General features: G+C 43.3%; 3 protein-coding genes across 14 annotated transcripts in view; all 3 read left to right on the top strand.

Annotated features, from left to right (window-relative positions):
• The window catches only part of SEC24C (SEC24 homolog C, COPII coat complex component), a 37,258-nt gene extending 34,910 nt beyond the window's left edge, over window positions 1–2,348 (top strand). For all 11 annotated transcript variants that reach the window (XM_040072071.2, XM_040072068.2, XM_040072073.2 and 8 more), the window contains one exon: window positions 214–2,348. In XM_040072071.2, coding sequence (XP_039928005.1) covers window positions 214–354 — 141 coding nt within the window. In that variant the 3' untranslated portion in view covers window positions 355–2,348. The remainder of the gene's footprint in view (window positions 1–213) is intronic.
• Window positions 2,349–4,058: 1,710 nt separating this feature from the next.
• FUT11 (fucosyltransferase 11) lies at window positions 4,059–11,542 on the top strand. Of its 2 annotated transcripts, XR_009208097.1 has the most exons (4): window positions 4,084–4,782; window positions 6,068–6,693; window positions 10,398–11,115; window positions 11,372–11,542. XR_009208097.1 is itself a non-coding variant. In XM_040072074.2 (3 exons), the coding sequence occupies exons 1-3, from the start codon at window positions 4,084–4,086 to the stop codon at window positions 10,543–10,545; spliced, it is 1,473 nt and encodes a 490-aa protein (XP_039928008.1). In that variant the 5' UTR covers window positions 4,059–4,083; the 3' UTR covers window positions 10,546–11,350. The 2 variants fall into 2 exon arrangements, 1 of the variants encoding a protein (XP_039928008.1); XM_040072074.2 differs by lacking the exon at window positions 11,372–11,542 and having other exon boundaries at window positions 4,059–4,782; window positions 10,398–11,350.
• Window positions 11,543–18,424: 6,882 nt separating this feature from the next.
• Window positions 18,425–21,063, top strand: CHCHD1 (coiled-coil-helix-coiled-coil-helix domain containing 1). Its single transcript, XM_040071232.1, has 3 exons — window positions 18,425–18,583; window positions 19,046–19,164; window positions 20,281–21,063. Exons 1-3 carry the CDS (start codon window positions 18,442–18,444, stop codon window positions 20,389–20,391), a joined length of 372 nt encoding a protein of 123 aa, XP_039927166.1. The 5' UTR covers window positions 18,425–18,441; the 3' UTR covers window positions 20,392–21,063.
• The last annotated feature ends 3,783 nt before the right edge of the window (window positions 21,064–24,846 follow it).

Here is a 24,846-nt window from a genome sequence, read left to right as displayed (position 1 = left end):
ATCACATATATGGTATTTTCCTTCTGTTTAGAAAGCATTGAGGCTCAACCCAGCTGAGTTACATAAGTCAAAGCACATAAGCCATATATGCCGTGATTCTGGCTCTCTTTGGGTTTTGAGCATTTAGCCTTTTGCTCTATTTTCCCCATGAAGATTAATTCTAATAGCTACTCACTGTTGGTTTTGTTCTTGTTTTGTTTGGTTTTTTTGTAGTTGATAATTGTGAAGCAAGAAGATAAGCTGGAAATGCTGTTCAAGCACTTTCTAGTCGAGGACAAGAGCCTGAGTGGGGGAGCTTCATATGTGGACTTCCTGTGTCACATGCACAAGGAGATTCGGCAGCTACTGAGCTAGAGGAGTGAGTGGTGCTAGAACTCAGCAGTGACATTTCAGTCTCCACTAATGACCTGATCAGAAGGCCCAGCGCCCTCAGAAAGGACAACATAGAAATCTGTACAATTCCATAATTTTTAATACACATTGCATAAGCAGAAATCCTTTCAACCTTTCCCAATCCCATATGAGAGATGAAATATTTTCCTGGTGAGGGCTAAAAAAAAAAAAAAAAAAGGCCTTTGATACCAGGTCTTTTATTTGCATTCAAATTGTTTCCTGTGCTTGGCAGGAGTTCACCCCCCACCCCACCCCATGCTCGCTAATCCTGTTGTAATGAATGTAGGGTTTTTTTCAGTTCACTGTACATGATTCAACGTTGGGTGAAAAAGCGATAACTCTTCAAAATTTCTGGTAGCTGCTGTGCATTTGTGTGGGTGCCTGTGCATGCTCCAAGCGTGAAGAGGATGCACAGGTGGGGAGAGGACAAGAGGCAGGTCAGGTGATGGGAGCTGGAGCAGCCAAACATTTTGTGTCTCCTCTAAGGAGGGAAACATAATCTGTCAGAGCACAGATGTATCATGTGGCTGTCCGAGCCAGGAAGCCATGAAAAATGAAAGAAGGGGTAAGCCAGGAGGCAGCAGGGCAAACTTCTCTCCACAATCTTCCCCGTACTAGGAGCTGCTGTGCAGAACTGTAATGGAGTAATCAATAGTTAAATGGGCAAGAATCAACAGCTTCTGAGCAGCATAGGGGTAGAGACGGTACTTCTGTTGACGTGTGTGGTGACTGCTTTCCTTCTCATTGCACAGCTCTGCATTGTCCTACTCAATCCATGTTCCATGCCTCTCCTGCAGAGTTTACCTGTCTGTCAGATGGTGGTGGGAACAAAAGCTTCTTAACCTTAAGCAGAGAATACTTGTAACAAGGTGATGGGGGACTGTGTAGGAACCGGATGTTAAGGAAGTGGCCGTTTTCAACCGTAATTTTGTGAATCATAGCAAACAAGCAGGAATTTGATTTATACTGACATGAATTTGAGATGGCTTTGTACCCTGGAATAAAAGGAAGGGGATACAAAACCTTAAGATTTAGACTGTGCTGTAATAGGTATTGCAAGTACCTGATTTAGGTTATTGACAGCACCTGGGCCATAGCAGAGTTTCATTACTGGATGTTAACACCCTCCACATTCTATCTACTGATCAGCTTGCACAAAACCTTTTATAAGTCTGTTTGTTAAACTAAAATACCTCAGACAGATTAATCCATCCACTTTGGCTGCTCTTCTCCATTTTGCAAGGGTGGATGAGAAGACTCCTGTGAAGAGGGGGCTTGTGTAATCAAATTCAGAATTCTAAGGGCTTTGTTTATTCACTTTTGAAAGGGGGCTTGTATATTTTGAACACTTAACAGGTGTTCTTCCAATACCCAGGAGCTTCAGCTACTAATAGCACTAAAAGTGAAAGGAAGAACGTGGATGGATTAGAGAATATGTTTTCCGGGCTTGATATTTCATAGGAAAGTCCTTGTTAAGATCAGAAAAATACCTGGCTGTGGTTTTAGTTCCATATCCTGTAGCATGTATATAAATCCATTCTTCTTCTAATGCTGCTAGTTTGTCTTCCCTCCCATCACTACACAGAAAGGGGAACACGAAAATTGTAATGGAGAAACTCTTTCAAGATGTAGTTGACAGAACTTTCAGCGTTTTTGTATGAATGTGGCTGACTTTTTACTCCACGTACTGCCTCCAGCCAAAAAATCTAGAGGATTTTTAATCAGAGGGGAAAAAAAGAACTTCCCAGGGATATAATGCACAGCAACCACAGACTTCCACAAATACTAATTTCTAGTATTAATATTGGGGGGTGTGGGGGTGGAAATGAAATCATGAATGAACCTTTCATTTTCTTCACTTGTTTTTCCAATGCATCTTTTAATTTGTAAAGAAATAAAAATATATTAAGATGTATTTTATGTCATTGTTAGTAAATAAACACTGCTTATTTTTCCAAACCCTGTATTTTGCGGGAGGGGGGAAATGGGAAGGGCTGAAGTCTAGCTCATTGATCCTTTACAATCCAATCTTCTACTAACCAAGTTCAGTCTTTGTTGTTATTCACACTGAATGATAAGAAATCCAACAAGAGTCAACAGACGAAAGGTACTGTTTGATTTCAGTGTTCCTTTATTTACATGATTGGTTTTTTTAACTTTCTGCCCTGTCTGAACTTCCATTTCACAAAGAAATTGCCTTTTTTGCTAACACAGCTTGAGTCATTGATTGGGTGGGGGGTTTTTGGTCTACTTAGGCAAATACTGCCCTTACCTTGTGACAATGTCAAGTTAATGACTTCTGTAGTCTTAAAAGAACTTATATTTCAGAGTTAAGGGTACCTAGGTGAATTGGTTGGTGGGGGGTTGTTTGGGGGGGTTTTTGGTTGGGTGTTTTTTCTTTTTTTGGGGGGGGGGATTTGGGTTGTGGGGTTTTTTTTGCTGGGAGTGTTGCTAATTGGAAAAATAAAGTTCAGAGTGAACTGGCAGTGTTATTTTGACTGTACCTGTGAATATTACTGTTGTACAGTTTGCTGATAACCTTATAACAAATCTGTATGAAAGCACAAGACAATCATTGCTAATTATCCAATAATACTAAAGTTGCTTTAGAATATTTTTGAGATTCCTTTCCTGTAGAATGTACATTATGTCCAGAATCTGCCACAGAACTGGTGTGATAACGACGGCCCCTGTGAATCTTGTACAATAATCATGTGGAGTAAATTGTGTAGCACGTTCTGATGCATGTGGAAGTTGTGTTGGAGAGCCCATGTCTGTTACCTTCTCTCGGGGCCTGACTGCAGGACGCTGTGGTGCTGTTGGAGCAGTCCCAAGTAGTATCTACACTTAACTTTTCAAAGGAAAGGAAAACTATCCCCTCTCTAACTTGTTTCTAACAGCTGAAGAGTAATTCTTTGCCTTGTGTTCATACTAACTAATGTCCTGTATTATAACTGATAATTCATAAATATTATATTATCTCTTAAGAAGTTAATGTGAAGCTTTTAGCATTTGTGTAACTGAGCAACTGAGTGGTACTTCTAGAGCATATCTGTTGGATATTTACATAGTGTAGCCCAAACCACTTTCTCTTTTACAGAATATTTTAATAATGTAGGAATTATTCAAGGTTGGTATAGAAAAGCAGCTTTCAAGGGAGCTTTAAAACTACCTGTAGGTATTAAAAAGACCCCCAAACCAAGCAGAAGATTGCTGTTAGTAAAAGGTGTTTTCTGTTCCTTCCCTTGGTGGTCCCAGCAGGAGCTGAGCCGGGTGCTCTTTCTGTAACAGCTGTCCTTGCTTGGTGCCTCTCTCTGCAGGTGCGTTCGGTCGCGGCGCGCTGTGCTCCGGGGAACAGCTCGGCTCCAGCGCTGTCAGCTTCTGCGGGGCCGCTGTTGGCGCGCACGGATGCAGGAGCGGTAGAGGCTGACTGCAGCTTCAGCCGTTGCACGGTGGGGTTGGGAGAGAGCTGCCGGCGGGTCACCTCGTGGAGCCGCTGCAGCAAGGCTCGCGGGGTGCGCCTCGCCGTCCCTCCGAGCCGCTCCCAAGGCGCGTTAACGGTCCGAGGTGAGAGTGATGGGGAAGGCGGAGCCGCTCCGGCCCTGCCCCTCCCGGCCCTGCCCCGCCCCGTGACGGCACCACCGGCGCCGCTTCCTGGGGCGGCGGGGCGGGCCCGTGCGCGGCCCGGGCATGGGGGGCGCCGGGCCGGGCCGGGGGCCCGCGGGGCTGTGGGTGACGCTGGCGCTGGCCTGCGGCGCGGGGGCCGCTCTGGCCGCGGCCGGGCCGGCGGAGCCGTGCGGGACGGAAGGGTGGGCGCAGGACGCCGTCCCGCCGGGCGCGGCCTTCGTGGCCGCCGCGTCGTACCGCGGGCCCGGCAACAACGACACGCGGAGCAACAAGGCGCTGCCCATCCTGCTGTGGTGGAGCGGGAGCCTCTTCCCGCACTTCCCCGGCGACACGGAGCGCATCGACTGTCCCCGCGGCTCCTGCCTCGTCACCCGGAGCCGGCGGGTGGCCCGGCACCGCCGCACCAAGGCGCTCATCTTCTACGGCACCGACTTCAGGGCGTACGAGGCGCCGCTGCCCCGCCTGCCCCACCAGACCTGGGCGCTCTTCCACGAGGAGTCCCCCATGAACAACTACGTGCTCTCGCACTCGCCCGGCATCCGGCTCTTCAACTACACGGCCACCTTCCGCCGGGAGTCCGACTACCCGCTGACGCTGCAGTGGCTGCCCGGCACCGGGTACCTGCGGGCCCCGGCCGTGCCCCTGGCCGAGAAGGACGCGTGGCGGAGGAAGGGCTACGGCCCGGTGCTGTACATGCAGTCCCACTGCGACGTGCCCTCGGACCGGGACCGCTACGTGCGGGAGCTCATGAAGTACATCCAGGTACGGGGACCGAGTGCGCGGGGAAGCCGCGGCGTGGCGCCGCTGTCGGAGCTGGGGACGCCTGGCCGCCCCCCGCTACCGCCCTGTTTTAATGGGGTTTGTTTGTCCTTGTTTTTAGCCAAGACGCGAATCGTAACGGGATGCATGCTGACTACAAGCTGGACAGAAACACTAGGTGTATTCGTTCCCAAAGCGTGATCTAAACTACACCGCATGTCAGTAGGTAGGCCTGATGCGGATGTTAGATGTGGAGTTGTCTGCTCTCGGGATCTGGGCAAAGCCTGAATAAGCAGGGTCTTGCGGATCGAGTGCTAGAAGCAGCTGAAGTCTCTGGACTTTGAAGTTAGCATACAGGAAGGCTGTCCCTTTACAAGCCTCGCTCCCGTTTGAAAGTTCAGGAGGGAAGTTAAAAGGCAGGTTGCTCTCTTGCGAGTATCTGCTCCTTGCTGTGTTGTGTAGGATCGTGTCGTTCCTGAGATGGCTTGTATTGATATGGTACAGCTGATGTTGTGTAGCTTCATAAAGTAAAATAATGTCCTTTCTCCAAGCAGGAAAAAAGCATACTGCATTTTTTTTCTCTTAAAAAGTGTGAAGATATTAGGTTGATTAAAAAATAAATCCATTTTTAGCCTTTGGCAGAGACTTGTTTTTCTAGTGGTTTCTCTTGTTTCTCTTGGTCATGATTCAGTTATTGTGTAACATCATCATGTACTGAGTAGTGAAGTAAAGGCAAAAGAATTCTTTTAAAATTACTGTCTTCTCAAAGTATGGTACAGGTTCCAGCTCAAGCATGTTGTCTTGTATTTTTAGACTGTATTCTTTTGGCTCCCTGCATCAATTTTCTTCGGTCCAACGAATGGAAAAATTCTGTCAGCTTGCTGAGATGGGCTGGAACACTGTGTAATAACTGTTTGGAAAACACTAGGTCTTATAAGTGGAAAGAGGATGTTTAAATTGACATAGAGTCGAATGCTGTTCCTTACTTGTCAGTTTCTTGTTTATCCGGTAATAAATACACTTTTGGGTGGCATCTGTGCACTCCCCTTGCCCCTCAGTCTGTGGTGTGGCTAATGTTGCTTTTGAAACTCAGCACTTGGTTTTCTCTAAAAATCGTAGAACTGGGGCTCTAGGAATAATCTCGAGGAGAAGAACTTGGAGTGAAAATGAAGCTAAATGAACGTAGCTAAGAACTGATCCAAGTTAGGAATTTTGCAAGAACTACAAGATCTGAAAATAAGTTCTAGGGGAACAAATCACTTTGTAAAGATGCCGTTTGTTATTTTAGGTTGACTCCTATGGGAAGTGCCTGCATAACCGTGAGCTCCCCAGTGAGCGACTGAGAGACACTTCTACAGCCACTACGGAAGATTCTGAATTTATGACTTTCATTGCCAGGTACAAGTTCCATCTGGCCTTGGAGAATGCCATCTGTGACGATTACATGACGGAGAAGCTGTGGCGTCCCATGCACTTGGGCGCTGTGCCAGTGTACCGAGGCTCCCCAGCTGTGCGGGACTGGATGCCAAACAACCTCTCCATCATTCTTATAGATGATTTTGACAGCCCCCGAGAGCTGGCAAAGTATCTTGATTTTCTGGATAAGAATGGAGAGGAATATTTGAAATATCTGGAGTATAAAAACGTTGGTGGAATCAAAAACCAGTTCTTGCTAGAGAGCTTGGAGAAGCGGGAGTGGGGTGTGAATGACATGACTCTGCCCAATTACCTGAATGGCTTCGAGTGTTTCATCTGTGACAAAGAGAACACCCGGGTCAAAGAGGAGCAGGAACACAAGAAGTCTCGTGGAAAAATTCCAGCTCCCAGACCTCATATAGCTCAGTTCAAGCACATGGGATGTCCTATGCCAACCCCTGGCTTTGGAAGTGTTGAAGACCTCTCTAAAGGAGACAGGTAATGTGCTAATATCATGCTTTTTGAAGGGAAAAAAGCTTCAAATGACAGGAACTGCAACTTTAATAACGGTTTATACTTAAAGGAGTTCTTTTTACTATATTGCATCTTGTGGGTGGTGTAGGAGTCCTGCTAATACTGTGTAACGCTGAGGCTGAGCAAGAGACTTGGGCAGTGGGGTTAGCAGTTGAAAGAGGGGTGTGAGACATTTACTATGTTCTGTTAAAATGTTACCTCAGGCAATGGGCTCATCCTCTATCGTAGCCTCTTTGCTTGAGGGAGGGAAGTTTTTCTGTACAGTGATGGTAAAGCACTTGGCAGCCCCGAGGCAAAAGCAGCTGTATACCTCCTTACAGAGTACTGCAGTAAGAATGGGGTTGCCAATGTTCACTGCAGGCCTGGTTGACTCCTGTAGGCTTCAGAGCAGAAATTAGGCTCACTCAGAATGCAAGACTTAATGCTGTTGTGTGTGACAAAACTCTGACTGTGTTCAAGGATGCCATCCCACTTACTTAGGAGAGGGACTGTGCAGGACAGAGAATAATAGACTGAGTAGCTTCTTGTCTCTTGTTTTCTGTTGGCTGACTGATTTACTGGAGGTTTTTTATAGTAATGCCTTTTCTCAGTTTCAGTAGCAAAATGTTTTTTCTTTGTAGTGTGCCAAGCAGCATCCTACTCTATAGAAGTATTCCCGCTTTTTCATAGGTTTTCTGTTTGATCATCAGGTGGCAGTAGAGAAGTACCCGTGAAGGCACACACAGAATTGCTGCCAGTGCCGCTTGCAGGCTCAGGTGCTTCCATCATTCTTCACAGGGGTCATCAGCAGGGAGTTTTGAGCAGCTGGTCCATAATTCAAGCTACAGTTTCATCCCACGGAAGTTTCCGTGTCTCACTGTTATTCTCCCCGTTTGTAGGCATGAGATGTGTCTGGAAAAATGGTTCCAAGGAAGCTTTCACATTCACTGCTATTTACTTTATAAAGAGATGTGTCTGTAGTTTCCAAGGCACCTCCTGTGAAGTACCGTGGTTTCTATCTGATAAGCATTTAAGCTTTAACAATTTTTGTTTGCAAAATGGAACATGATTGCTTATAATTCTAACTGATGTGACAATAGCATAAAATTGCCATCAAACATTAGCTAAGCTGTCCGTATTTTGTCTGAGTTTCACAGTAATGTTATTTAACAGCGTGATCAATTTAGATGATTGCCTACTGAGCCAGTCAGTGGAGTGTTTTGTTGCAATAGAAAACATTATTGTGGAAAAATGTAACAGATCTAGTGGGGATACAAGTGATAGACTATATACAACAAACAAGGTCTGACTATAAACACATACTGTGACTTATGGTTCTGGAGTCTTCTGAACTCAGAGGACAACAAAAGAGTTTATGTTAGAGCATATACCCAATTACAGTGAGGTTACACTACACATTTGCATGCTCTGTAACCCCCTAGTCCCAGATGTAATTTATTTTAGGGTCGATAGATATGCGGACTTGTCAGAATGCTGCTGCAATCAGAATCTCTCTCTGTGTAGGTATATGTGTCTGGAGCACAAATCCTTTAGCTGTATGTGTGGAGATGTGGTTTCTAAATCCTTATGCTCACTTGTATTTGGACTGTTGGCTTTCACATCCAAGTGAGCTTAAGGAAAAAAGCCGTAGAACAAGCAGTTGGATGTGTCAGGTTGTGACCAGTCACTACAATCTGTTGAATTCTTAGCTGCTTTGTACAGAGAATTGTGCAGTGCTGCTGCTGAGTGTAATATCTATTTAGGAGAAACCAGAATCTCCAGTTATTCTTGAACTCCTGTCTTTGTAAGAGAAATGTTTGGCTTGTTTCATTGATAGGGGCCCCTTTTTCAAAAAGTAGGATGTTTGAGAGTGTGACTATAAGAACACTAAGTGACGATTTCTTTTCAGTTACCAAAAGTTTTTGTCTGTGGTGGCATAGGAAAAGAGAAGCCAGCCTTTCATAAAGGAGTTGTGAAACCATTGTGCTTTTCTAGTTCTGCTTTATGTTGATGTCACAGTTTATTTTTGATGAGAAAAAACATTAACAGTGTATCATATTTGCCAAGTGTAGGATGGCCCTTGCAATAGAATCTCGTAATCATCCAGGACTAAAGACAAATCTGTATCTCATAATAATAATGTTTCAAGTGCATGTAATTGGTAGTTTCTGGTGATTTGTACAGTCCTGTTCACCCTGGGATACTGATTTTTCCCGATGTACAGGATTAGAGTGAAATTATTTTCTTAAAAGGAAGAAGAATTTAAAATTACCTTCGATAAAGTCTTCACTTGGATACTGGAATTCCTTTTGGTGTTGTTTCTGTGGAGTTCATCTGGAAATTGTTTGCTTTTTTTCTCTTCCTTGCTGCCACTTAGTCTTGAGTCTAATACTTTGTGCAAGTAGACTCATTTTCCAAACATGTGCCCTTATTCAGTGCTGCTAAAAGTAAGTAACTCGTATTGGCAGTCCTTGAACAAAGGATAATGAATTTAGCAGGTAGGGAATGTGATCTCACGGTGCATCCAAGTGCTGCAAAGGAATCTTTTGGAAGACTTTTTTTTTTTTTTTTTTTTTTTAAGCAGAAGTAAGCCTCTGTCTATGATCCTTCACATTGGAATCTGTGTTAAAAGCTTTGTTTTGGGGTCTGTGTTGGTGTACTGTGCAGAAGTGTGCCATCACAGGTGATGCTGTTGACCTGAGATGCTGATTCCCATGGTGTACAGGCTGCCACTGGACAAGGACAGGCACTGGGATGTTTTGTGCATTTCTTGCAGCCTTCCTGGAGTGGTGGGTGAGATCTGCTTCCAGGCAGTGCAGTCACACTGGGTTCAATGTATGATGTACAGAGGGAAGGCAGGAGCCACTGTACTTATTTCTGTGATTTGGAGGGCAAAGAAGCAAAAAAATTCTGTATATAAGTTAACAAGGAGTGGGTAATTCATATGGACTTCAATTCAAAGTAATTCAAAGAGCAACATGTTTGATCCTTTTTTCAAAATTTGTGATTTGTTTCTGAGTAGCAGAAATAAAGGAGGAGAGGTAAATAATTGGCATACCTTGATATAACACAAGTGAGAGAAGTAGTCCATGTGGTCATGAACTGGAAAAGAATTGCTGAAATTTGCAGTGATACAGTCTGTACTATGAAAAGTTTGAGACTGTATGCACTGAAGAAGAGACAGCCCATACTTGACCACGTAGTCTGGAGATAAAGAATAGAATCTGTGTTAAGGACTATAATGATTTTTGTCTCTGTCATGTGTAACCCAAGTTTGTAGTTGTTTAAATGGATTATCTGAAAAAAAAACCCCCTGATTTTTAGGCTCTTACATGCATACTGGCCAGGGAAAGCCACTCTCAAAATAATAAAAGGACTCTGTGATAGATTTTATTTTAATAGAAGTTTTTATTCTTTACAATTATTAATTTCGTCTCTGTGGTTAACATGATAGTAATAGTATATGCTGATATTTCTAGAATGTTGTAAAGCTAACAGTGAACTTATATTTGCTATAGAGAATTTTCAAAGCAAGTCTCTTTAAATGGCACTAACAGCATAATTTATTATGACCATCTCTGGGCCTATTTTCATCTTAAGGGAAAGAAAAATATGGCTTCAGTGCTATTACAGCTGCAGAGTAATTCAGTTTTTTTAACTGTGTGTGATGGTGTCTTTTTTTGTTTCAGTTGGAAAGAAATGTGGCTGCAGGATTATTGGCAAAGCCTCGATCAGGGTGAGGCCCTCACTGCTATGATTCATCGCAATGAGTCTCATCAGGGAAGATTTTGGGACTACATGCATGAGATTTTCCTCAAGAGGACGGGGCAACACTGACCCATCTTTGTAAGAGCTTGATTTGAAAAGTGCTTTGAAAGTTCAGAATGTTAATTCTTACCTCACTTCATATGTTTGCCTTGAAAAAAACAGAACCAAAAAACCTCTCAGAGAGACAGTTTTTTCTGGTGCATGAAGTGAGTAAGTTTCTGTTATGATTGGATTTCGGCAGTGGAAATGTTGGTAACCGCTTTGATTTGAGTTTCAGCTCTGTGGTGTGAAGCCACTCCTGACTTGCAGGTGTCAACATGTGGGACAAAAGAGGAATTTGCTCTCCTTTTGCCATTTGCTATACTTACATTATGTCTTACCTGACTTCAGGCATGCTCAAGTGCCCTAAGTTATTTCAGGGATTTTTTAAGTCTTCAGAATATTAGTTGTTTTTTAAGTATTTTATCAATCACATATTCTCTTCATTAAGATGTACTTTTAGCTGCTATTAACAAATGGCTTTTCCAGTGAAGGAATTACAAAAGACACATCTGTGAAGAGCAATCGTGCCTTATGAAATTGTTGCAATAAAGTCTCTTCTCCCCAAGTAACACGCCTCAAATACTCCTCCTTTTCAAGGTAACTGAATAACTATGGGCAGGTCACTTACCTCTCTGCCTAATTTTCCTCTTTTAGCAGACTTGGCAGATCATATGTACAATGGGATGGGGAACAAATAATTTAAGTTGCAACTTTCAACTCTAGTATTTCACACCGGAAAATGTATTACCTGGTATTGTGTAGAGCAAAATAAAATTCTATGCTTTGGTTCTTTTAAGTTCTCATCAAGTCTGAAATCTGTAATCTTGACTTACTATTCTCTCCTTAACTATAGCAATTCAGAGGCCTTGGATTTTTTCTTTTTGAGTGTGTGCAGCTTTCTGCAAAGACAAATACATTTTAACAATGGTGCCTCTCCAGTGGCCTCTGCAGTTTGGATACAAGTGGTGAAGTCTTTGTATGCTGAAAAGGGGGATCAGAACCAGGTGCACTGAGGTGGTTTTGTATCTCTACCACTGTTAACAAACACATTGTGATCCGGGGCTGTGACCAGCGTTCCTACGTGCCAGCATGTGGATAGATCTTCCTTGCTGCATAGCCTGTATTGCTTACAGGTATAAATAAACTCCACTGTTCCCTGCCATAGGGAGGGTATCTTTCTGCAATAATTGATCTTGCAGTGGAGGGAAACTAATTAATTCAGGATTACAGGTTTAAAAGCACAGGCAAATATGGCCATGCTGCAGTGATGTCTCTAATGGTATAATGCTGTTTTCTTTCTCCATTTCCCCTCCACCTTCACAAATTAACTACTGACTAAAGAGCCAGTTTATCTGTGCTTAAGACAGATTGTTGGTAATGAAAGTCTACAGTCTGTTGTGTAATTTGACTTTGTAAGGCAGTTTATGCATTGCTGTGGGAAGTCTGATGTCTGTCAGTAAAAGTTAGGAACAGCACTGACTCTACATTCTCTCCCTAATTACACAACTGTCTATCGCTTAGTGCTGTATGGATCACTTAATATATTTTTCTTTCCCCTCGAATTCTCCTTCATAATATTATAGATATGGTGTAACAGGTGTAATACCAGTATAGGTAACGATCATCTCAATCAGGTGACATAACAATATCGCCATGTTAAAATCGGGGCACTTTGACAGCAAAGACTTCAGACCCATGACTATCACTGGATTTTTATAAATGTAGAAAATGCATACACTGTACGTTGTTCTCACCTAATTGTTTTTAGAAGAAGAATGGATTTTTTATCTCTCCTCTTGAGTAATAGTAACAAGTGATTTTTCAGCGAAAATGTATTTATCCATTTAAGTTCATTTTTTTCAGTTATTCAGGAGACATGAATACCTAAGAGAATATATCTGAGCTAATTGTTAAACTGGATTACTCAAATCAGATTAAAAAATACAGATGTGTATTTAGGATTGAAGAGGCCACTTGCTTGCGAAGTAAATTAAGATAAAACAAATTAAGGCTGCTTTAGTTCTAAATATTGACTTCTACTAAACAAGTTAATGATATTCAAGTAAATGGTTTGAATTAATGCCTTCAGTGACTTCATTTCATTTTTCTGTGTAGAAAATAATTCAGTCTTCTTTAACTGCATTGTCTTAATTAGGTATATTTCAAAACACTTTCTTATTCAAGTGCTTGGTGGAATAGCCAGGAGGAGAAATTGTGATCTTGCTTTTTGTACTAAACATAAAAGATAAGAACCAGGTACTAGCACATGCTGCTTTTACTATTTTATCCTGTAATTTAAGTGGATTTTTCAGAAGTGCAGCATTTATAATCATTTCCAGGTCTTTATTCTAATTTATCTGCTGTTGCCAAAATGAGACATGCTACATTTAATGCACTGTCCCTACAGGAGTAACAGGAGGAAGTACCAGTATAAGTATGTGCATCAGCACCTGCTTAGTCCTTGATGAGGGATGTCCAAAGCCCATTTTGTCTTCCTGCTCAGCAGCATGGGCATGTTTCTCAACTAACAGTAGCACAGAGGATATGGTGGTACAAGCTGAAGAGTAGCTAGCAAAGTAGGTAAAAACTTCTTCCTTGGGGCCCTGATTTGTGCATTTCCTAATTCACGGCCGAGTATTCGGCACCACTGTGTCCTTCCTAATCAACAGCCAACAAGGTTATTGTGCTCGTCCTGCAGCGTTTCTTTGTTGCTTTGCTCTGTGTCTGTACTACAGAAGGCTGCTGCTTTGAGATTAATGACTGCTCCCAAGCACGAGTATTTCTGATTGTCATCTATCTTTTTAAAATGGGTATGAAAAGAGTACAGATCTGAAAGTAACTTTATTACAGCTATTCTATGGGTTTGGTCTGGTTTTCAAAGTACAACTTACAGTTTGTAGTTGAGTCACAAGTCATTTGATAGCTTTCTTTTCTGAGTTTTTAGGGTCTTCCTAGGTTTAACTGTTTTCTACAGTCTTAGAGGTCATGAGCCTCGCAAAAGGTAATGAGTATTAGCAACCACTCTTAGCTGTGAAGCTCACAGAAGCCTTGTTTCTTTTGTACCTGCAGTGGGGTTTTTCCGTAGTAATAGATCATACTAGCTTTCATCTCTTCTATGTCACAATACTTCAATGATTTATAATCTGTGTGTCTGTTGCCTCTATTAATATAGTAAATTTATTTCACTTTTTATGTATGGTGTGCGAGAATTAAGGCTGGAATGTTTATTCAGTGCGTGGTGTGAGTACTTAGTGTAGCTGCCAGGCAAACTGCAGAGACAGGAGAGGTGGGAATCCTGCCCAGCTGGATAAAGAGTTGTGGTTGCAGTTGTGTTCAAGGCTGCTGACCGACCTTCAAAGTATCTACTGCTCTCAACAAGGACTACAAAATGTTGAGTAAACATTTTGCCATGGCTTTGCTTTCATTCGCTCCTGTTATTTGGAGGAGGCAGCAGGAGAAGCTGGGTCTCATACCATCGAAAAGTTTGCAATTAATTTACTTAATAATGCATTTGAAAGGATTGCTGTGCTGTGCCAACTTGTACTGCCAGTCGTAGCCAAAGTGAATTCAATTTGCCCTCCTTGTTGTTTTTCTACTAATGCAAATGTGTGAATGCAGACAAGGAAGAAGGTCACTGCTGCATTGTTGTTTTGGAAAAAGGCTGCTGATTACTGTTCTTGGCTGCTAATAGGATTTCTCACTGCTTTAAATCCAAACCAGCAAGATGGTGGCTGAATGTCATCACTCATATTGTGACTACTGGAAGGCTACGTGATGCTCAGACTGAACATGATAGATTCAATATTTATCTTAATCGTGTTCTTACAGTGCAGGTACCCATATTCATGAAAACTGAGACTAATCAGGAATTTATCAAAAGTACCAAATATTGAAGATGATTACCCGTGTAAATGCTTTGGCAGGATCCTACAGACCAGGGTGAGTGGCTTCACTGCTTGTCATGCATCGTGCCTGTTTACTGTGTGACTAGAGGGAGGCTTTCAAAGCTGTCAGGATAGCTTTATTCACTAGCATTAAGGTTCTAAAAATAAATACCTCCTCATTACTGCTCACATGAAACACTGGTAGATTCTATTGGTGCTGTGTCTCAGAATGGATTTGACAAGCTAGAATAAATTTATGTCCTCCGAGAGGTGAGAGATGAGGAACAAATAGATTGACTGAAGTTTAAAAATCTAGCTGTCCAATGCATTGCAAGCCACAGTTCTCATTCTTCTGCCAAAACTGTGATACCACGTGCTGCCCATTTTTCAGTTAGAAGCTGGTTATTTTATGTACTGAACTAGTATTCTGTCCTTTAGGAAGGACTACAATTTGTAGGAAGCATACAACCTCACTGAAGAATATTAATTTGATGCCTAACATGATTTCTAGAACTCGAAAGGAGTTCAGAAAGAGTTGCCTTTTCTTATTTCAGTCACTGTAATAATTTTCAGACTGAAAGATCTCTGGGTGCTCTCTAATGGTAAGTAGAATGAGACCCAAGCAACAGTGGATGTATATGTTTAGAGGGAAAGGAGAATTGAGCTGCTTTGTCTGGAAAAGGTCTGCAAAGTGCAGCAGCAGCTGGACAGTCAGCAGAAATGCCCCTCTTGCACTTTGACTGAGGGTAGTTTTAAGTGATACGGAAGAACATCTTCTAAATGACTGGGAACAGGATAAATTGAATTGGAACTGTGCCATCAGGAAGATCAGAGTTTTAACAGGCATTGCTGTGTTAGACAAGCAGCCATCTGCCTCACTTACTGTCCTGCCATCCACACTCTTCAGCCACAGTCCCAAGACAGCCACTCCCTTAATCATTAGTTGTCATCTATTTGGTTGTATTTAATTAAGGTTATTGATGGATCTCCAGGCACCTTCTGGGAAGTTATATTAATTGGAAACATACAGGGTGGCAGGTTCCTTCATTCTGCCCAGAGACCTCTACTGACAGGTTGAAATGAATCAGAGACAAAATCCTTTTAGTGATACGGCCAACTGAGCCAAAGCCTGCATCAGGCTTCAACGAACTGTACTTCTCTTTATGATTCATTGTCTCAGAGCTGGCAGTGAGAGATCTATATGGCCCTGCAGAGCGATTAGGTAGGATGGAGAGGAGTGGAGCCACAGGATTTGTTCCAGAGCTCTGACACCACTAGCATCTTAATTTGTGTGCTGTTAAATGCATGTTTTACTGCAGAAAAGACCCATTGAATGTGCAAGTGTCTCAGCTAGAGATGGTTCTGGGGATCTTGGATCAGAGCAGATAATACTTTGTGGCTTCTCTAAGCAAGTAAGAAGGCACAGATAATTAGCAGTGGAAATGGGCTGAATTTCCTAGATCCTGGTAATTAGGGATGGCAGCTCAGAACAACTCAGGTTGACAGAAAAATGCAGAGCAGCTGATCTGATTGAGATAGCATGGGATAAGGGCTGGTGTGGGAGTTGGGATGGGGTGTGACTTGTCTGGTTGTGAGAGTATGAATGCATTGTGCTATTAAGAGCATTAAATGCTAATAGTGTCCCAACACAACAGCTCAGCAGGCAAGGGTTAACTCTGAACCACCTGGAATCTTAGCAAACTGGTTAGTTTCACTACTAAAGTTAAAGTGGAAGTGCTTTAAATTTTAAGGCATCTCTAATTAAATTGATTTAAGGAGGTCAGGGTGAGACAGATGAGAATAAAGTGTGGTAGGTGAGGGCATTATGAACTGGTGTGAGAAGAATTCAGGATACATTTGTGTGAATATACTGTAATTTACCTGAAAGCTGGATCCAGGCGGTCAAAAAGACATGGATATCAACTCCATAATTTTTTTTCCCAATACAACTGATTTCTTAGCCTCATCCCTAACTGATTTTTAGGCAGTATCTGCAGGTTTTTACATAACTACACCAGAAAGTGAAGAATACATAGTGTAATTTCTCATGTCTTAAAGAGGTATTTAAGATGAGTCTCATTTTAAAGGGTGTATTTTATCACAGCATTGTTAGCATTGTATTTAATTGTGGCATAGCATTTACGGTAGCATCATATGTGGCCCTTTTTCAGTTGTGATATGTATTCTTTTCAAATCTCATATTAATAGTTTAAGCTCTGTGGTTCATTTTGGTTTTGACCAGCTGAAACACAAGCTAGGATTCAGCTTTAAATGTGTTGATACAAGAAGAGAAGTTGTAAATGCTAATTAGTGAAAGTTAAAAGTTTTACATGGTTTTTATAGTTGTACATTCAGGATTCACAGTGAAGCATCTCTGAGGCTCACTGTTGAGGGAGTTTGGTTTCTGACTGTCCCTATAAAGTCAGCACTTCTGTCCCATCCATTAGTGACTTGGTGCTATCAGCTATACAAAATAAAGGCTGTAGAGACATTTGGCTATTGAGGAACACAGCCCTTTTGCAGTTCCACATTCTCCCTTAAAATTAATGTGTAATATTAAAAAATAATGTTTAATAATAAAATTGTGTCCTGCTTCAGACATCTCTGCATGGTGTGTGCAGACACCATCATGTACCTTATTCTGTCTGCTTGGGAATCTCTTGGGCTGATGCCGCAATACTGGACTGATGCCAAAAAATTAGTTCTAATGCAGACAGCAGTAACTTACAGGAAGCTATTACAATTCTCCTTGTGTAGTTTGCCTTCCTATTTCTCAGCCTTCCCTCCTCCCCTGCCTCATTTTTCTTGGAATTACTTAAATGAGAGATCAGCTTTTGAAGGCGAAAGGGCTCGAAGGTGCTGCCACCATTAGCTAATGTAATTTGGAAGAAGGGAGGCTGATTTATGGGAGCGCAGGTCAGCTTTTCTGATGTCCTCGTACTTTCGTCTCTCCTTGTTCCTGTTTCTCTGCTGATCTAGCTAGGCATTGCAGGAGGCAAATGCAGCAGGGGAAGGTGGGTAGCTAGCAGTAAGGTAGGAAGGGCAGATAGAAGCAGCAAAACCAAGAGCAGCTGAACCTCACGTGAATGGGAATACCAAAATGTATTTCATGTCTCTGTCCTGGATTTTCAAAGCCTCCACTGTTCAGAGTTCCACAGTGCAAGCCCTCTAGTCTAATTTGAAGGTGTCAGCCTGTTTTCTTTCTTCTCTACTGTAAGTCATGCTCAAAGGATAGCTGTTTCCTGTCTTTTCAGAAAAAAATGGAAATAGAGAAACATCCTGCTTACCAAAATGTTACAGAACTTCCAAAAAGTGTATCAATTTGGATCTTAAGACATAAAAATTTACTCCCAGAAGAGAACAAAAAAAAAAAAAAAAAAAAAAAAAAAAAAAAAAATCTTTTGTTTACTTGAACATGTCTTCTCATACTCTTTAATTTGGGCTCTTAGTGTATGTCTATAGTATCTGAGGGGAGAGTGTCAAAAGGATGGAGGGATCCGGGCTCTTCTCTGTGTGCTGCACAATAGGACAAGAGGCAACGGGCAGAAACTGATGCACAGGAACTTCCACCTGAACATGAGCAGCAACTTTCCTGTGCAGCTGACCGAGCACGGGAAGAGCCCCGAGAGGCTGTGGCGTCTCCCTCGTTGGAGATATTCCAGAAGCGTCTGCATGCAATCCTGTGCAATGTGCTCTGGGGACCCTGCTTGAGCAGAGAGGTTGGACCAGATAACCCACTGTGGTCCTTTCCAGCCTCGCCTATTCTGTGATTCCTCCAATTCCATCCGAATTACTTGAAACAGTCGCGATTGCCGCTGCTGTGGCCGAAGCGCGTTAGCTCCGCGCCCCGTTGGTTTCCGGACGGAGGCGGCCGCGGCGGTGACGGAGCGGTTCGGCCCCGCGCGGCAGGCGTGGGCCGTCCCTCCGTCTGCACGGCCCATCCGTGTCCGGACGGGCAGGATGGGGCGGGCCGGCGGCTGCGCTGCGGGCGGCTCCGCGCGCCCGGCCCCGCCCGCCCTCGGGGCGCCCGCGCGCGGACATGGCGGCGCCCGCCTACCCCTGCTGGGTGACGCGCTGGGTGTCCGGGCAGTGGCGGAACAAGAAGCGGCCCCCGGCGCTCCGCCCGCCCCGGACGCTGGCTCTGGCCGACAAGGTGGCGAGCCGCCGGGAGCAGCCGACGGGTGAGCTCCCGGTGGCGAGGGGAAGGCCGGGCCCGGCCCTGGCGCTGTGCGGGCGCTGCGCCCCGGGAAGGGCCGCGCCGCTGGCGGAGCTCGGCGGCTTGTGCCTTGTGCTCCTCAGGGCGAGAGGAGAGGGGCTGGTGTGGGCCGCGGAATTCGCGCGGGTTCTGTGGGGAGGATCGCTTCCTCACACTGCAGCTCTTAAGTTTGCGTCCTATGTGAGTCAGGCGCGTTGCGTCTTAACATTGCCTTTACCTTAAAAATTCAGCCGGGTGCTGGATGGCTGCAGCGGTTTGCTTTCTGTTAGCAACAGCTTCGCTGCCCAAAGCAAAGCTGGGGTCTTTAGTTACGCATTTTCTCACCTGCCTCTACCCCGTCTTAAGCTTTGGAGATTTATGCACTGTGGAGGTTGTTAGCACGAAATCCCAGACGCCTGAGATTTCTGGTTGTGTCTCTCCCTTCTAGAGGCAACGTGCATTACGGAGATGTCAGTAATGATGGCCTGCTGGAAACAGAATGACTTCAACGACACGCCGTGTGCCGAAGAGATCAGGATGTTCTATGACTGCGTGGCAAAGGCAGAAGTAATTAAGGCCTCTTTATGTTCTTAAAGGCTGGTAGTAGGAAAGGAGGAAGCCTCCAGTCATGTTTTGCGTGCCAGTTAGAATAATGTCCTCCGAACAATTTGTGACCCATTTGAGCAACTAAGAGCAATGAAACTGGTGAAGGATTTAGAAGCTCTTACAAGGAGGGGCTGAGGGAGCTGGGGTTGTTCAGTTTGGAGAAAGAGGCTCAGGGGAGACCTTACTGCTCTTTACAGCTACCTGGGAGGAAGGTGTAGCCAGGTGGGGGTCAGCCTCTTCTAGGCAGCTGGTGATGTGACAAGAGGACATGGCCTCGAGCTGTGCCAGGGGACGTTCAGGCTGGACAGCAGGAAGAACTTTTTCACTGAAAGGGCACTGAAGTATTGGAACAGGCTGGCCTGGGAGGTGGTGGAGTCGTCATCCCTGGTGGCGTTCAGGAAATGACTGGACGTGTCACTTAGTGCCATGGTCTAGTTGGCATGGTGGCCATCAGCCAAACGTTGGACTCAATGATCTTGGAGGTCTTTTCCAACCTGTTTCTGACTTTGAAGGTTAGATATTTTTGAAAAATAAATTTCATACTGTTTGAAAATTAGAGGTTTCTGATTATATATTATATATGAGCATATTATAATAATACTATATGATAAGCTTGAAATAAAATAGTTTTCAAAATAGACTAACTTGTCCTTAAACTGGTTTCAGGTTTCCATTTTCTTTCAGTAACAGTGTCATCATTTAAATAGTTACTTACTGTTGCTGTTTGACAGCATAAATGAAAAATTATCCACAGTTTATCTGGTAGATGACAAAGCATCAAACAAAGATCAAAGAATAACAGAAAGTAAAAAGAAAAAAATCTAGGTTGTTACCAGAAGTTTTTCATCGTTAACTAAAAATATGAAGGATATAATCTTCATGTCAGTCATTAACTGCATCATTTAAAGGTCATCAGCTTGTGATTATTGAGCCAAGTGCTGTGGTAAGTATTCCTTAAAGAAACAGCATTTTTCCGAAAGAAACATCCCCATACAATTAGTAGTAGTCTCTGGGAATGAGCATCAACTCTGCGAATAAAGAGCGGTAAATATTTTCAGGGGTTTTTTTCTTTTTCAGAAAGAGCGCAAGAATCAAAATGAGGACACCCTATCATCCAGGGGAAACTTCCCTTCAAGCAAAGTGAACAAGCTCCTGAAGAGGTTTCCTCAGATGACACGTTATGTATAATGTACTTTACAAAAGGGACTGTGGACAAGCAATTAAAGTTGAGGTCTTGGTCAAAAAAGAAGAAGGTCAAGTTGAGTGATTTTTTTGATGTCAGCTGGTGTGTGGATCTTGCTTTTGATTCCAGAGCACAAACCACTCATTCTGAGTATCAGCTGGTTTCGTTCATGAGGCTCTTGGTCTTGCAGTGTTAGGATTTCCGCAGTGTGTTGTTCAACTAGCCTACTCAGGTCCTCACTGTTAAATAAAACCTTCTAGGCTTACATGTAAATGCATTTCCTAATAGGGGATGACTTCTTCACATGCAGGCTTCCTGCCCAGCTCTGCAGTTGCTATCAAAAACCGTTTGGGCTCAAACTCTGAGCCACTGATAGTAATGATGGTAGTAATTGATGGTATGATGGCTCCTCGGCTTACATGGGTATATACACAATCTGGTGCCTTTTGAAATCTTTTAAATTTCCAGTGCTGTAAAAAAGGCTGTAGAATTTAGAAAAAATCTCCAGCAAAATACCTTGTTAATACATAATACGTTGGTAAGTATCAAATATAACTTAAAAATGGAAGTTTGTGATTTAGACCTTCTGATTTGCAGGTGAGACAGGTATGGTGCCACGTTAAGTTGGATTCTTTTGCCTAATGTAATAAAGCAAGACTGGTGTTTGACTTGGGCAACTCATAATCTACAACAAAATGTTTCATTGTTTTTTGGTAAAAAAACTAAAAGGGAGAGAGAAAGTTCAAGCACAGACTGATAACTGAAATAATGTAATTAATTGGGGGATTGGGGGGGGGGGGGCGCGGGGGGGGTGTTTGGTGTTTCCATTACAGTACCACAAAACTACAGGCAGGTTCTTGGGACCGGTACTTAATTGCTGGGGAAAATTCAGTGTCTCAGAGAACTAATGTTACAACCATTTGTATCAGTCATTCTTTCGGGTGTGCAGAAAAAGTAGAATAAGAGGAGAGTCAGGTACACGCACACTGTGTGATTACCCATGGGTGGCTGTAGAGGTTGCTGAAGCTGAGTCCTCTGGAGCCCCATGCTGATACCTGTTCATCACAAAAATTTTAGACAGGTGAAGGCTTCCAAGTTACTGAAGCAACGTTTGCTTAGCTGTTAATTACAGTGGCTCATTAGTGGATTAGCCACAGAGTAGCTTATTCTTTTGTTGCTATTATGGCATAATTGGGTCTTTCAGAGGACTTGGGGTCAGTAAGAGCACTGTATCTACATCTGACTTTGGGAAAACGTTTTGGTTCTGTGATATTTTGCATTTTCTGTACAGAAGACACTGAAAAGGAATGCTACTTGCTGGTTCTTCGTTTCTGTAGGACTGGGAGTGAGGAACTGATTAGCTTCTTTTGATGATTTTTTTCTTCATGTTCCAGTTTGGAATAGTAGTTACACGTCTCTTAAGATAGCAGCTGTGCTGAATGTACCAAATTCGACTGTCTGTGAGGAACAGTCTTACATAAGAGGCTGTAACAGAGACATTTAATACCTTTTTCTGTTTTTATTTTTGAAATTTTGCACAGCTCCTACTAATCTGAACAGCTATTTTTGCATTATACTGCTTCATGGTGAGCTTCAAATTCAGTTGTTTGGGGTTCGGTCTAACCTTTTATATGTTTACTATAAGCTTGAAATTACTATGCTAAGGTTTTCTAATCCTTTTATTTATTGAGAGGAAGGAAACAATGCTTTTCAGGTGCACCCAGATTTTACAGTGCTTCCTTTAAAAGTACTTGAGCAATTATTTAGCTTCTTTTGTTGTAACCAAAAACCCTCCAGTTACTGATTGTCCTTGGCAATTTCAGCTGCTGGCCATTTTCCTGTATGTCACCATTAAGCTTATTTTGGGTGTTTAAATGTGACATGCTCATACTGAGGATCACTCAATAGTTCATGTGTGTATCCACAGGGAATGGCACTGTTCTTTCTGAGTTGGGGTTTGTACCAGCCCATGATCCTTTTGCTGGGGGGGTAAAGAAAACTCTTGTGGTGTTGAGCACACTGGTTAAGAACATTGCTGCAGAGACCTGTATACAATTGCGTGGTGAGGAAAGAATTAAATGAAAGCTGACTAGCTGTTCTACCCTCCTAAGTCGGATTTACAGGATTTAAGCAGATCTGCTGGAATTCCTTGATCTTATTCCTGTACCTTATAGCTTGACTATTATACCAGCTCTGGGTATGGTTGCTGTTGAACTGTTCCTTTTAGGTGTTCATTGTGGAGGTAGCATTAATATTTCGATTGGTCCTGATGAATAGTTGTCCTGCCAGTTCAGGAGAAATAGGTTGAATTCCAGAGAGCCGGGGACATTTTAGAAAATGGCATTTCTTGTTCTGAAGGGTCAGATTCTGTAGAGAATTATAGACTTACTGTAATAGAATTATGCATATATCAGGGTGAGAAGGTGACTACTGTTAAATAGCAGATTTAGATATTTACTGCTTCAAATTTGCCCAGACAAGAAAGTTCAGGATGTTTTACCTTATCTATAGATACATTACTGATCTAAACTGCTGTAGTTATATTGGTATAATTCCCTTTTAGCTCTTCCTCTCCAACTTGGAGAGTAGTCGTGAGAAACTTTTGAGAATCTGAGATCCACCTCTATCAAGGAATGTCATTACATGTGTGAGAAAAACAGAGGAGTCTTGGGAAGAAGGAAATAGTTCCAAAACACGAGAGAGACTGCCAAAACTGCCAGAGAGGAGACAACAGCAAAACCCACTGTATCTTCCCAGTTCATAATTCTTCCAGAAAGTGAATACAGGCTTGGACTTCTATTGCTTTTGGTGTACTGCTCTGTGTCTCCTTTAAAATTATTTTATCTATTAAATCATTTTATTTAGGAAAAGTTTGCCTTGAGATGGAAGCAACTTGGTACTGTGCGAGAAATCCAGTGCAGGCTTCTGCTAGAGGTGTTAAATCCTGTGCATCAGAAGCCTGAACAGGGAGTGTCTCATGGGATGGAGTTCTGAATGAGCATCAGCAACCTCTAGTAAGGAGCTAATTTCTCTGAATGCTAATAGAATAATAGAATTTCTGTTCCTGTTTCCAGTATATCCTTTCCTTGTGTGTTCAATGGAGTAAGTGGTTCTAAATTCTAACACAGTCCCATATTTTTATTTTGTTCTGCTCCTTTGTGCTACTGCCTGAGAGTTACAGTGTGATGTAGCATCTAAGCTATTTCCATCCCCTGCTGCCCTGATCGTCTGCCTCCCTGACATGAGGATATAGGAGATTTGCTCCTAATTAACTGAGTGTAATTCTTGGCCAGATCCACTCCAGAAACAGCTTCTTTCTACCACTTAGCGACTCCTGTGAAAGATCCAGCATGTAGGGAAATTTCCTTGCCTTTGATGAGTGACTGAGGATGAGGCAACACAAAACTGTCACATGAAGTGAGTAATGGGCAAGTCAGTAGATTTTTAGCAGCCTGTTCCTTGTTTTTATGCTGAAGGTGTCTTTGGAAGTGCTACTCGCCAGACTTGGCCAGAAGTGAGCTCATTTCTTAAGGTGACCTTCATGTTTCATGCTGTAGAATACTACGAGTTCATTGCTCCAAAATCAGAATGTAAGTATAGGAAATGCCCATTAGACTGAGCTGAGAAGCAGCACAAGGAACGTTAAAAAAAAAAAAAAAAAAAAAAAAAAAAAAATTTCCAAGACTGAACAGCTTCAAATGAACCAACTGCCTTCTTAGATTTAATGGTGTTTAAAGCTTGTAACCTTGAACCCTAATTCATATGAAGGACCAGCAAGCTAAAAACACTAAAACCCCCATGGGATGGGATTGTTCATGGTAATATGATAATGATTAACCCTCTGGAAAGCATCCTAGCCAATTGAGGGAAAATACAGCCCAAGGTCAAGGAGACGTTTGATGGCAAAGTTCTCTGGTGGCAATACCCATGATGGTGAGATACAGGGCTGAAAATGGGCAAGGCACCCAGGAGAGGGCTGTGCCACCTGTGGGATTTCCGGGGCAGATCTGGAAGCTGCTGAACATAAAGTTTTCTGGGTCCCATTTACCTGGGTTCAAATCTGAGGAGAGCTGACCTCGGGAAGCTGCAAGCTGCTAATGGAGGAGGCAGCGGTGGTGGGGGATAAAGTCCAGATTCCTTCCAAGAAGTCTAATCTCTGGCAAATGTGCGCGCACACGCCGTTGCCTTTCCCGGTTGTTGCTGGGGGCTTTGCAATAGGACGCAGCCCAAGCCGCCTGCCGTGCTGCAGCCTTGGGAAGAGGAGGAAAAGGCAGCCGGGGAAGGAGCATTGCAGGAGAGGAGAGGAGCGGAGAGCAGCCCCGCCGCCGGGCAGAAGGGGCGGGGAGGCGGAGGCTGGCCCTGCGAGCAGCGCGTACCTGGAGCACGGGGGAGGCTCTGGAGAGGAGGGACAGCGGGCTGAGGAGCGGGGTGAGGGCTGCGCCCCGCCGCTTGTGCTCGCC

Source organism: Hirundo rustica, chromosome 8 (genome assembly GCF_015227805.2).
Source record: "Hirundo rustica isolate bHirRus1 chromosome 8, bHirRus1.pri.v3, whole genome shotgun sequence".
Lineage (NCBI taxonomy): Eukaryota > Metazoa > Chordata > Aves > Passeriformes > Hirundinidae > Hirundo > Hirundo rustica.
Note: the sequence above shows the minus strand (reverse complement) of the source record. Positions and strands in the feature narration are given on the sequence as shown.

Coding starts and splice junctions, on each gene's coding strand:
- FUT11 (XM_040072074.2), top strand. CDS start 4,084: ATGGGGGGCGCCGGGCCGGGCCGGGGGCCCGCGGGGCTGTGGGTGACG. Junction 4,783..6,067: donor AGCTCATGAAGTACATCCAG/GTACGGGGACCG, acceptor TTGTTATTTTAG/GTTGACTCCTATGGGAAGTG. Junction 6,694..10,397: donor GACCTCTCTAAAGGAGACAG/GTAATGTGCTAA, acceptor TTTTTGTTTCAG/TTGGAAAGAAATGTGGCTGC.
- CHCHD1 (XM_040071232.1), top strand. CDS start 18,442: ATGGCGGCGCCCGCCTACCCCTGCTGGGTGACGCGCTGGGTGTCCGGG. Junction 18,584..19,045: donor CCGCCGGGAGCAGCCGACGG/GTGAGCTCCCGG, acceptor TCTCCCTTCTAG/AGGCAACGTGCATTACGGAG. Junction 19,165..20,280: donor ACTGCGTGGCAAAGGCAGAA/GTAATTAAGGCC, acceptor TTTCTTTTTCAG/AAAGAGCGCAAGAATCAAAA.